This window comes from Aegilops tauschii, chromosome 7 (assembly GCF_002575655.3).
Source record: "Aegilops tauschii subsp. strangulata cultivar AL8/78 chromosome 7, Aet v6.0, whole genome shotgun sequence".
Taxonomy (NCBI): Eukaryota; Viridiplantae; Streptophyta; class Magnoliopsida; order Poales; family Poaceae; genus Aegilops; species Aegilops tauschii.
This window is the reverse complement of record NC_053041.3, coordinates 90,299,580-90,311,431: the sequence shown is the minus strand read 5'-3', so window position 1 is coordinate 90,311,431 and position 11,852 is coordinate 90,299,580. Positions and strand designations below refer to the sequence as shown.

The 11,852-nt window shown below is 46.7% G+C and overlaps 1 protein-coding gene across 1 annotated transcript; it reads right to left on the bottom strand.

The window, feature by feature from the left end:
- Positions 1-3,484: 3,484 nt before the first annotated feature.
- LOC109771025 (uncharacterized WD repeat-containing protein C2A9.03) lies at positions 3,485-11,852 on the bottom strand. Its single transcript, XM_020329743.4, has 10 exons — positions 11,463-11,852; positions 11,177-11,371; positions 9,732-9,899; positions 9,555-9,641; positions 6,349-6,483; positions 6,106-6,216; positions 5,261-5,352; positions 5,072-5,177; positions 4,897-4,983; positions 3,485-4,207 (listed from the first exon to the last, which is right to left on the bottom strand). The coding sequence occupies exons 2-10, from the start codon at positions 11,354-11,356 to the stop codon at positions 3,794-3,796; spliced, it is 1,380 nt and encodes a 459-aa protein (XP_020185332.1). The 5' UTR covers positions 11,357-11,371; positions 11,463-11,852; the 3' UTR covers positions 3,485-3,793.

The window sequence follows — 11,852 nt, the reverse complement described above, 5'->3', positions numbered from 1 at the left end:
GGACTCGCATCAGGCAAATCTGAGCCCTTGATCTGGTGATGCAAAGGCTCGTACCTTGCGACGGTAGAGGGCAGGGACGACGACCGAATTTTGGAACCCCCCGCCCCTCATAGAGCACAAATAAGGATTAGAAACCTCTTATATAGTTCTCAAGCATGCCTTGCTTGCTCCACATAACCATCTCAGAAAAGAGAATGCCATCATAGGGCAGTGAGAAGCTCTAGTCGTACAGGTGTCTGGTGGAACTGATTGGAAAGGTTATAGGAAATTGTCTCATATACTCTCTTTGTTCCAGAATGCAATGCATATTTTGTTTTCTAAAAGTCAAACATGTCTATGTTTGACCAAGAAAATTGATGGATATTGAGTAGGGATTTCACATCAACTGTTGCTAGCTACTCAATTCGACTTGTTTGGTCTTGCTCACCCTTAAGATCCTGCCAAAGTAAGGTGATTAGATTAATTAGTTGTGCCTTAATTTTAAGATACTACCTCTGTACCGAAATACTTGTATCTGATGGAAACTAGTACAAGTTTATCCAACTACAAGTATTTTGGTATAGAGGGGGTAGCGGCATAAACGGATCCCCGAAATCTCAAAATAAAATGTTTGGCATGGAAATGGCCCCAGATACGCTAGGTATCAGGCAAGGGAGAGCAGCTCAAACCAGAGGGATGCAAGCAAGAGCCGGCGAAAACCCGCATACAAGTATATCGAGAATCAACTAGTGTAGTGTAGGGCTTAGTGGAATGCACGGTATTTTTTATAGTAATACATGTTTTATTCATAGAACAAAGGTCAAGATATACACCGATTTAACAAAATTAGAAAGATAGTTGAGAATTAGGATTCTTGATCCCTCTCAATCTCTCTTTCAATTCGAGGATCCAGAGAGGTGTTTTCATAGTCATCTCCGAATATTTGCCATCTCGGAACGTTAACATCTGCACAAAGAATCATCGGCCAAGAAACCTACAACCAAAGATCGACGAATCCCTTGAACATAACTCCCACACCTGTCACCTGCCTCCGGCACCACCGCCACAGCCACCAAAGGAAAATGGATTGAATCACCCCTTCACACGAGCTCGATGCGGCTCTATTGCTGATATGCATCTATGTGGACCTTCAAAGTAGCTTCTCGAAAGTGAAGCCATCGTCGTTGAAAGAATCTAGCCGGGCAAGCACCTTGTACACGCCGGTTTTTTGTCAAAAAGAACCACCTGCACGACGGAATTGCCAGAAAAGACCCCCTTTAGATAAAACTAACAAAAAAGACCCCCTCGGCCGTGGCGGCAGGCGCGCCAGCCGACACGTGGCACCTGCCGCCGTGTGCGAAGGCAGCCAGCCCTGGCGCCAGGCGGCAGGTGTCGCGTAACTTATTTTTTGGCTGAGCGAGAGCTGGAACGGAACGGGAGACACGAGGTGGGCCCCGCCGCCACTGCCTGAGGCGGCAGCTCGGGCCACGTGTTGCTGCCGCCAGGTCCGCTGGCGGCAGGTGCTGCTGTTGCTGCGCGCCCGACGGGACACCACCAGCTGGTGATTTCGGTGGCTTTCGGCAGTTGCGTGTCACCCGCGTTGACACATGCATTGGTTTAGCAATGAGCTACTCTATGATGTATGGGTCCCACGTATTGCTAGAAATTTATGAAAGAAAGAGTATATTCAATATTAGACTCTATTTGTAGAGTTCATTGTGGAGAATACAGTGGTGGCAAGCCAACTCTGAACAACTGCATGTGAAGCAAAGTCTTCATCGCATTCAATACCCCACTTTCGCTACTTGCATATCCTCCAATCACACCATGGCATTCTCCGCATGTGTTGATTCCTTGAAAATCTTGAAGCAGACATGTTCCTAGGTGTCAACAAAAACAAAGCTTCGCGATACCTCGGTTAAGCTGGTTGTGCTGATATTACGGGTGTACACGACCGACCCTTATCCAATTAAGGTGTCTAAAGAGCGTCATATACGCTAGTTCTTGTCTTCCTTCAAAGGAGATGTCCGGAACTCACCAATGGCTAGATCAAAGAGGATTGATCACAGGTAAGACAGAGTATTCACGTGAAGACCATGAGGGCCACCGCCTGGCCGATTGTATTTGGGAGACATGAGATCCCGCCGGCAACCAGCCCCATCCTCCTTGGACCGGCAGTAGCGGCCAGCCCCCGTAGTCGTAGCCTCTTTGGATCAGCGACCCGACCTCCAGCCGGATGTGCGTAGGGACGACCTGGAGGGATAGTAGCCCCGCACGACGGGCGTGGCCAGCTGCGGTCCTACCTCGCCGCGGGCAGCGAACTCCAGGCCGGCGGCCACCCGAGCTGGACGACGGAGGGTAAGGACAACCGGCGGCGGCGCATCTCAGGCGCTAGGGTTCAGGAGGAGTAGCGTGGGGAGCGAGGGAGGGGAAGGAGAGGTGGGGCGGCCCCGCCGCCGCCCAGCCATGCCGGCACTTCGTCCGGCAAGGACCACCGGCGGCGGCGAGGGAAGGGGCAAAGGAGGAGGGGCCGGTAACGGCGAGATTGAAGTTTTATACTTTGATCTAAGAGAAATAATCACCAAAAGAGGGCTAGATAGTAGATATGCACGTATAAAAGCTAGCCAGATTTCTAGTTCGTGTACACCACGTCGCATAGATGCATGCTCTTTCTTTTAAATATTTATATATACAGAGGAGATGCCGTGCGCCGTCTAATCGTCTGTCAGGCCAAAAAGAAGATGCCGCCACTCCCAAAGGCGGCGGGACCCACCTCCTGTCACCCGTTCTGTTCCAGCTCCTGCGCTCGGCCGAAAATCTGTTACGCGGCGCACGCCGCCTGGTCCAGTGGCGGCAGGCAGGGGCTGCCGCCTCCGCACGTGGCGGCAGGTGTTGGCTATTTAGAGGAAGTTTTTTCTGGCAATTTCATTGGACAGGTGGTCCTTTTTAACAAAAATTTATACACGCCATCGAGCTCCAGATATGACAACCCTCACACGACTAAGGCCAGAAGAGAAAATCATACCCATGAGGCATCAACCATGAATCCAACACACAATCTTCCAGATGCTCTCAATACAAACCACAATCTGCATCTGCTCCTAAACTACCTCCCAAGCTCAACTCCAACGCTAGAGCATGCAGTCGCAACGGCGGATGCCGAAGACACAACTCTACGAAGCTAAGAAACAACCGAAAACCTAAGCTACTAGGGCCCTAAAACGTAAACGATCCGCACGCGCGGGATCGACCACCGACTACCGAGAGGTCGTCAGCAGAGGTGAGCCGCCAGAAGACGGCACCGGAAGGCTCGGCTCTCCTGGTGGCGGCTAGGGCTTCTAGTAGCCCGTCTCCAGAGAGAAAACGATTCACGTACACTGACGGAATAATTCCTGGAATGCACAGTTGCATCCTTACTCTAACTGAAGACGCTTCAAACTATACATACTTTATGTAGAGTACGAGCTAACCCAACCTCAGCTCAGCTCACTCAAACGCGAGTCAGTTTGCGTTCGGAAAGTGAAGTTGGTATAAATTCCATACTGATCTCCTTAAAAGTTACTGTTCGGCAGATTTTAAGCAATTCCGCTCTTCCTTTACACGAACACACTAAACTTAGCACCAAGCTTTCTTTCTCTACATGTACAGAGTCCAGGTGCCCGAAGGCACACCTGGACTATCCTGTAATGGAGCACGCTGACATATCTCGCCCCCTCGAACGACAGGGGCTCGTCGCCCGGGCCGAGCGAGATCTTCAAATTTTCAGCAGTTCTGGCGCTCTTTCTTTCACATCAAACACAAAGGTTTTATTCCTCTACATGTACGAGTCCAGGTACCCGTTGGCGTGTACCATCCTGTAATTCAGCAGGCTGGCGTAGACGCGGTCGCACACCCCCACAAACAGGGACTCGTCATCCGGGCTGAGCGAGATCCCCGAGATCTCGCCGAAGAAGTCGATCTCCTGCCGCTTACGGTAGCACTCGGCGGCGCTGTAGACGTGCACAAAGTCGGCGGGCTCGGAGAAGAGAAGGAACCGCCCGTCCGAGGAGTAGCGGATGCACCGGATCGCGCCGATGTTGCCCCTCAGGACCGCGAGGGAGGTCGATGGGTTCCGGATGTCCCAGACCCGGCAGGTCTTGTCCTGGTTCCCGGTTGCGAAGGTGACACCATCCGGGTGCCACGCTGAGGCAAATGAGTAGTCCAGATGGCCAACTAAGGTAGAAGTTACCTGCACACAGGAAAGTTAAATTGAATACTGATGTCTCTGTCCAGATAACACAACACAGTCAGGATAATGCCTTCAAAATAGTTTTTTTACTTTACAAAAGAGCATGAGCTTTGCCTATTCTATCGATAAAGATGAAACATGGAGGGCAGAGGCCTGTAAAAAAGTGAAAAATAGAAGTGATTGAATGGCGAAATGCAAAAGAAAAACTAGGACATCATTTGCACCAAATCTTATCTGTCGCAAATTTCCAAGCCCCTGACCCCACTTTGATCTTTCCAAAGAGGATCACCAGCATAGTTGATTTATGATTGAAAGCCCCGGCGTTTCAAAATAGGCATTGGCACCACAATAGTATGTCCCATGATATTTATTTTTTACAAAAACAAACGACTGGCAAAATCTTGCAGGGGGAAAGGTAATGGAGAATCTGATGACTAGTGCCCTATGCATGGAAACAAGCAACACTGATGCATTTACATCATTCTCCACAGTAGGAATGGAAGTCCAAGAAGAAGAAAAACATACACCAAGAAACCCTTTCAATGCAGTCATAAATATAATTAAGGTGCTTACATCTCACTTTACTAGTAATGCAAGGAGCCAATAATATAATTATTAAACCAACATAATAAAATCTGAGGTACCTACAAAAGACAATGGCTGATAACAAGCATATACTAGCCAAATACCTTGCCATTTCGTGAATCAACAAGAAGAGCGTCCCGGTCATCTCCAACTACTGCCAAAAGTTTCTTGTCCGGGCTCACGGATGTGTGCTGTCATTGGGGGAACAACAGGTAAGGGGAACAGTTAAGAAAGGTACAATATGAAATCTTTATGTGATCTTGAAGAGATAGAACTTACATTCACTGGCCAGTTAAAACGGAAGTGATTCAAGAGCTGAAATCTTTCCATGTCGAATTCACGAACACCAGAATCATTATTCGATACCGTAATGCGCAAGCTTCCACTGCATGAGTATTTTGCAAACCTTCAGATTTCTATAACAATATCTACAACTTCAGATGCGAGGTCTGCAAGTGAACTTTTTACCTTGTAGATCTGTGTATATCCATAGCATTTGTGATAGCATTGTCGCTCAAAGTAGTCCTTGTGCAGAACTTAACATCACGTTCTCCTAGACTCTGCATAAAGACACAGAAATGCAGAGCATGTCAGCCTGCTATTCATGATTTCGATTAAAGAGAAACTAAGGGCAGTCTGCTGCCTATATACTACTCCCTCCGTCCCATAATATAAGACGTTTTTGTAAGTCAAAACAGCTTGCAAAAACGTCTTATATTGTGGGACGGAGGGAGTACTCCCTTATGCAGTGTCTCTTTTGTTTCTCATTCCTACTCTGCTGCCTATATACTAAGGGAGTATATGTCAGCCTAACAGCAGAAGGGAGATATGACCAGTTTAGAATGCAGAGTGGGAAGACGTAAAAATAGTTAAACCACAGGAATTGGATATCATGTCTCCTGGATTTTTTACGGGAGTTAAAATATCTGTCTGGAAGCTCCACCTGAACTTTATAGGCAAATACTTCTTGACTAGAGAGAGAAGAGGTTGAACTTGTTACTGAAAACATGAGGTTGACTAGATGTTTCGAACTCTCCAAAGCTGAAGGAAGAGTTCATATAGGATTTTTTTCAAAGCTAATCCAACAATCACAAAAAGAACTTCATAGGAAAACTTTCTAGAGGATTATATTCCTATAAAATATAACTAAAACCTTTATTTCAAACAGGCCATAAGGATGGTTTCTGACCATTTTGTAACTTCCGATATAAAATACTTAGCACAAATAGAAGAAAATTGGAAGCAAACAAAATGCAGCAGATACAGAATTCAAGTGGAGGTTACAGTAATAGTAACACTGCCTAACACCTTACCTTGCAAACTAGTTCTCCTTGAAAACCACCAGCGACCAATAAACCCTCATTTACTGCAAGTGTGCTAACTTGAACGCCAGTAAACCCTTCTAGTGCACAGCCAGGGTGTTTCTGTGTAACCAACAAATTAATATAGGTTACTTGCATGATCGGTATAAATCAACAAACAGAACGTCAAACTTGGGAGAAAAAATAAGAATAACTGATCAGAAGGAAGCACCAGGAACTTTAAAAGAGGAAAACCTTTGCTGGAGCAACATGCCCTGAGAAATCAAGAACATCTGTCATTTTGTGAGACAATGACGACCAGTGGCCTACTGTGGAATTCGACATGAAATAAACATCATGCTTTGAAGTTGCCCATAACAAATTCCGAAGCTACAAGGAAAAAAAAGGTTGGTCAGTCTGAGCAGCATTAAGAATCATATGAATAGATACATCTAATTGGCCTGATCTTCAGTAGAGAATGAGGCAGATATAATGCAATGCAGACAAACACATTGAGTTTACATCATTTTTTACTGTAACTGGCAGGAGTTCTGCTGCTGCATTATAGATTAAGCGAAGAGTGTATGTACAGGTGCAAGAGCACAAGAGTCGGAGAGACCAATTGCTAAACAAGTGTGCTGCATGTACAAGGGATAGACACTGCCTTTGTGCAATGGGCAAGTCACAGACTGGAGGCTTTCCTCCATGAGGCAACCAACCTGGTGTGGATTAAGGGTTTGGTTGGAGAACATAATTTTATTGCCCTCATTCAGATATGCCAAGCAGCGTAAGACGCCGTCACTGCAGCCTTCTTAGGACCAGAAGCTAAAGCGCTTCACCAAGATGACATCAAGCGCTGAAGATTAGAAATCCTAGGCCTCAGGTTCGGGTGCTTGTGACAGGTCAGGTGCCAGACTTTCCTAGCGAAAGGGCACAGACAGAATAGGTGCACCGCAGGTTCAAGAATTTGGTCGCGCCGGGCACACCAATCATCATGTGGCCAACCCCGGGCTTGCAGGTGATCCACCGTTAGTAGCCAATTCGGTGCAGATACCAGATAGCCAAAAAAAATCACCTTGGGCTTCATCTTGAGTTGCCAGATTCTGGAGAGCTCAGGCCTTGGAATCATGCCGTGCAATTGATAAAGAAAGCTGAGGAGGCGGTGTTGGTATTATCTTCAGTCCATTTCCAGAGAATTGAATCCGATTGTTGGCAAAGATTGATACTCCATCTGTTCCTAAATATAAGTCTTTTTAGAGATTCTAATATGGACTACATACAGAGCAAAATGAGTGAATCTACACTCTAAAATACGTCTATATGTAGTCCATATAGAAATCTCTAAAAAGACTTAATATTTAGGAACAGATGGAGTAGATTGCAGCTGGTACAATTACTGGACAAAGGAGTGAAGGTCTTGTTCAGAGTTTGATCTTTGAAGTCCCTTCATCCAGCGTCCTCATAAAGCCCCTCTGCAACAGTAAGTTTTTTTCCTCCGGGCCAGTATGAACAGGCCAGGGGCCAAGGTTTGGGAGACACACCGTTAAGCCAACTATCAGTCCAGAACTTAGCGGTCTTTCCAGATTTTTAATACCCTCCGAATTGCTTAGGCAAGAGCAAATTGAGCTCCCTTGCCTCCTCATCACCAGACCAGAGGAAGCTGCGTCCGATTTTGTCAAAACGCTTGAAACCCCACTTGCTTGGCTGGAAAATGGTCATAAAGTAGGTGGTGATGGAGGTGAGAACAGAGTTTATCAAAGCCAGACAACCTGCCTTAGTCATAAGCTTTCCTTTCCATCCCACAAGCTTAGCAGCCAATGTCGAGGACAGGTTGGATCTGAATTTTACTGGGTTTCCTAGTACTAGGCAGCCCGAGATAGGAACAGGGCAGGGAGCCCAGATCACGCAAGAAGGATGCCAAAGTGTCATTGATATCCAGGTTGGAGCAGTGGATATGGAATGAAGTTGATTCTGAGAAACTTGTGCGCAGGCCAGAAACGTCACCAAAAGCAGCAAGAACAGAGTGCAGGGCATCCACATCGCTTCTCACAGGGTTGATGAACAAGGCGACATCATCAGCACAGATACTAACACGGAACCTTGCATGGCGGCTGGACAGCTGACTCAGAATTCCATCGTTCGTCACCCTTTTGAGGATCTTCAACGGCTCGATGGCAATATCAAGAATAGGAGAGGCGACAAAGGGTCACCCTGGTGGAGGTAGTCAATGCAGGAAAGGAATGCCAGGTACACCGTTGAGGACGCAGGAAGAGGTGGAAGCCAAAGATACGGCAATAAGATCTCTCCACTTCTGCCCGAATCCAAACTGCGCCTTGAAACCGACAGAATCAAAGGCTTTAAAAAAATACGCCATCTAGGAGCATTACAGGACTCACTAGAAAAACACCTAAATCAGACCGAATCAAAGGCTTTTGCAATATCCAGCTTGAGGAAGAGGGCAGGCTTTGATTCGGTCTGATTTAGGTGTGAATCAGGTTCTGTACATGTAGGAAATTGCCCTGGATGCATCTCTTAAGGAAAGCACTCTGACATGGAGAGAAGAGTTCATTCAGCTCAGAGGCAAGGTGTAGGGCAAGCAATTTTCTGAGAATCTTCGTGATGCTTTGCAATAAACTGGTCGGTTTATAATCAGCAGGCCAGCAATTTCTTCAGCATAAGCGCAACGTGAGCAGTGTTCAGCAAATCCAGTGTTGGACATTAACTGCAAACGACTGGTTAAGAGCACTCAGGAGGTCGAACTTAATGCTCCAGCACTTCTTGGAGAATAAACCTATAAAACCGACAGAGCCAGGGATTTTTTCAGAAGGCATATCCTTAATGGCCACCTATAAAATCACCATCAAGTTGGAAGGGTCTGCCCTCACTCGTGCCAGGAAGCAAACAGAAGTGGTTGAGGAGCAAATCAGCTTTATCTCTATGATCAGATACCACAGAGGTGCCCGAATGGAGGAAAGGAATATGATTTTTGCGCTGCCGCCCATTGCACGGAGGTGGAATAACTTTGTATTTGCATCACCGGCCTTGAGCTGAGTTAACATAATTGATACAGATATCCAGCTATGTTCCAAATCAATCAGTGCTTTATAAATCCACAATAACCTCCATTGCCCATTTTCAGGGTTATACTCCTTTAACAGTTCCATGTGAAACTCTGTGTAACCACTGCAGCATTTAATTCAAAGCTGCAGTACAATTTATAAAGTTAAACCATTCTAGTGGAACCCTTAAACCAGAGATCCCATAAAAAAGGAAACTAAGTTATCTTTTCAGACTTCTTGCTGATATGGATACAGATAAGACACAGAACTTTGCAAAGAAAGCACAATAAATGCTAATGCGAAAGAAGGAAAATGGAAGTCCATATAACATAATGCTAACGGATGTAATAAGTATGCCATACTACAAATCCTGCATTAAACAGAAGACAGATCACAACTCACCTGAAAATGGAGAATTGAGGGTTTCACTATCCGAGTGTTGTATTGAAATTCATAGTACTTGCTGCTGCTCTCCACTTGCTTGCACAACTATTAACATTTCAGAGGATCCTTTTAGGAAATTTAATCATCTAGAAAATAGAGTAAACATTGACAGATACAATTGATATTAATTAAGACCTTATCCATGAGCTCTCCGGACTGAGGGAAGTTCTCATAGTTCTTGTACTGTTCCAACCTAGCTTTTCTGTAATCCTGCCTGGTGATTTGTAACCTCTCCCATGGTATACCTTGTATATCCTTTCCTGCCCTTGCTTCAGCTGCTGATGTGTCAGTTATCCTAGTGAGCTGTAGAAAATAGTCAAATATCAATACGCTTTAGCTTAATACTAAGATATTTTTATATAAGCACCGGAAACTAATAGGCCTGAACAGTATTATAATTTCGCCAAGCTTTTAAAATATCAAAAGGGCAAAAAAAATCACACAAAGTACTTTTAAAGCAATTATTTATCCTTAATGAGCTACATCACTCACAATTTATTCAACCATGTCGTGATCCTGATGATTAGATAGACTCAGGTACGGCCACATAAATAGTTCTCATGCATACGCCAAAACATGGCGGCCCCATGCGCTAATTTTTATTCAGCAGTTGAATAATCAACAAGGCCAAAGACACAGGTCCTTTTTTTTCTAGTAGAAAGCCATGTTTTATGCTCTTTGGTCTTAGCCAATTCAAAAGGCACTGAAACATCGCATCTACAACGCCTGGCAAAGTGGGGCATTGAAAATTATGCAGTGTACGCCACTTGTGATTTGTGAAAACGACGTTACAGGGAATGGTAAGCCAGATCATTATTGGCTGGAGATAAACACAAGTAGCAAACTTGAGCTGGATGATTGGGCAATACCAATCTTCTGCTCCACAAGCACCATTGACATCAAGTCGCCTCTTTATCATAAATATTGAATTCAGCAACAAAAGACTAAGAGAGGAAATATCAGCACTGTAAACTAGCCCCGGTCTAAAAGTAGCCTTTCCGCACCCTTTTGAGTATAATCACTGGACTAAGGTTCCTCTCGCGACACACGCATGTTTAAAACGAGTGATTGCGCCCCTCGCATAATATAGTGGTTCTTTTTTAGAATATATACTGGTTCTTTTGTTGATGGCAAGTTATGTTTCTCTACTTTGTGGTAGCATAGCAAACTACTGCGACCTTTTAACTTATAAAACGGATAACTCTCACCCACCGGGTACAAGTGGTAAACATGCTAGAAAACTGAGCTGAAACCTCGGCACTGCGAACTTGCCTCCGCAATCGGATTTCAGGGTGAACCTCCTAATTGTGCCCATGATTTTTTTTTATTCTGAAGAACCAGCTGCTGCACTAACGAGGAGCCACTGACAATAAACTCCTGAACGCCCTAAACAATATCACGCTCGACTTCGAATCATACTATAAAGAGAAAGAAACCTCGACAACCTATCAATCAATCAATTAGATAACTGAAAGCGGAACTGCAGGGGTTGTGGGATCAGATTCGCGATTCGGAGAAAACAAGCAGCGGAACCACCAACGCCACCGCGACACCAAACCCAAAGGAACGTGGTTACCGACCAGCGCGTACTCGTCGTCGCCCTCGCCGTCCCTCCGGTCGCCATCGCCGGCCCCGCCGGCGTGCTGGAGCTCGCTGCCGGCCTCGACGTCCACGTCCATCTCGCCGTCCGAGACATCGTAATCGTCCACCACGTGCCCCGCAGCCGCCGCCGCCGCACCTTCCCGCACGCTGGCGGCCATGAATCAATCAACCACCTGCGCGCACCGAACCAAACCACTCAGATCAAACCCACGCGGACACAGACAAACCCACTCCGCGCCTCGGGCGAAGCAACCAGAGCCGTACCTGCGCTGCGCAGAGCAGGGAAGGTCGGGGCGGCGCCGAGCGCGTAGGGCAGGGGCGGGCCGGGGAAGCGCGGATTGGCGGGAGAAGAGGGGACGAGGGAGGAGGGACGAGCTGCGTCGGCGGCGGGGGTGAGGATGGGGGTGGGGGTGGGGGTGGGGGTGGGAGGGGCAGAGAGACGTGTGGAGGGGAGGAGGGCAGCGCGGCTGGGCGGGCTGGCGCTCCCCTTTTTGTGCCGTGCGGCGAAGCGAGGCTCTAGACGGCAGGCAAGGGCTCGATCCAGGATTTGACAGCGGCGGGGGATGGATGTTGGGGAGGGATCAGGCCGCCCGCGCTATACATATACACACAGACGGGAGGGAGCCTCTAGAAGCCATACAACGAGTCGGAGTA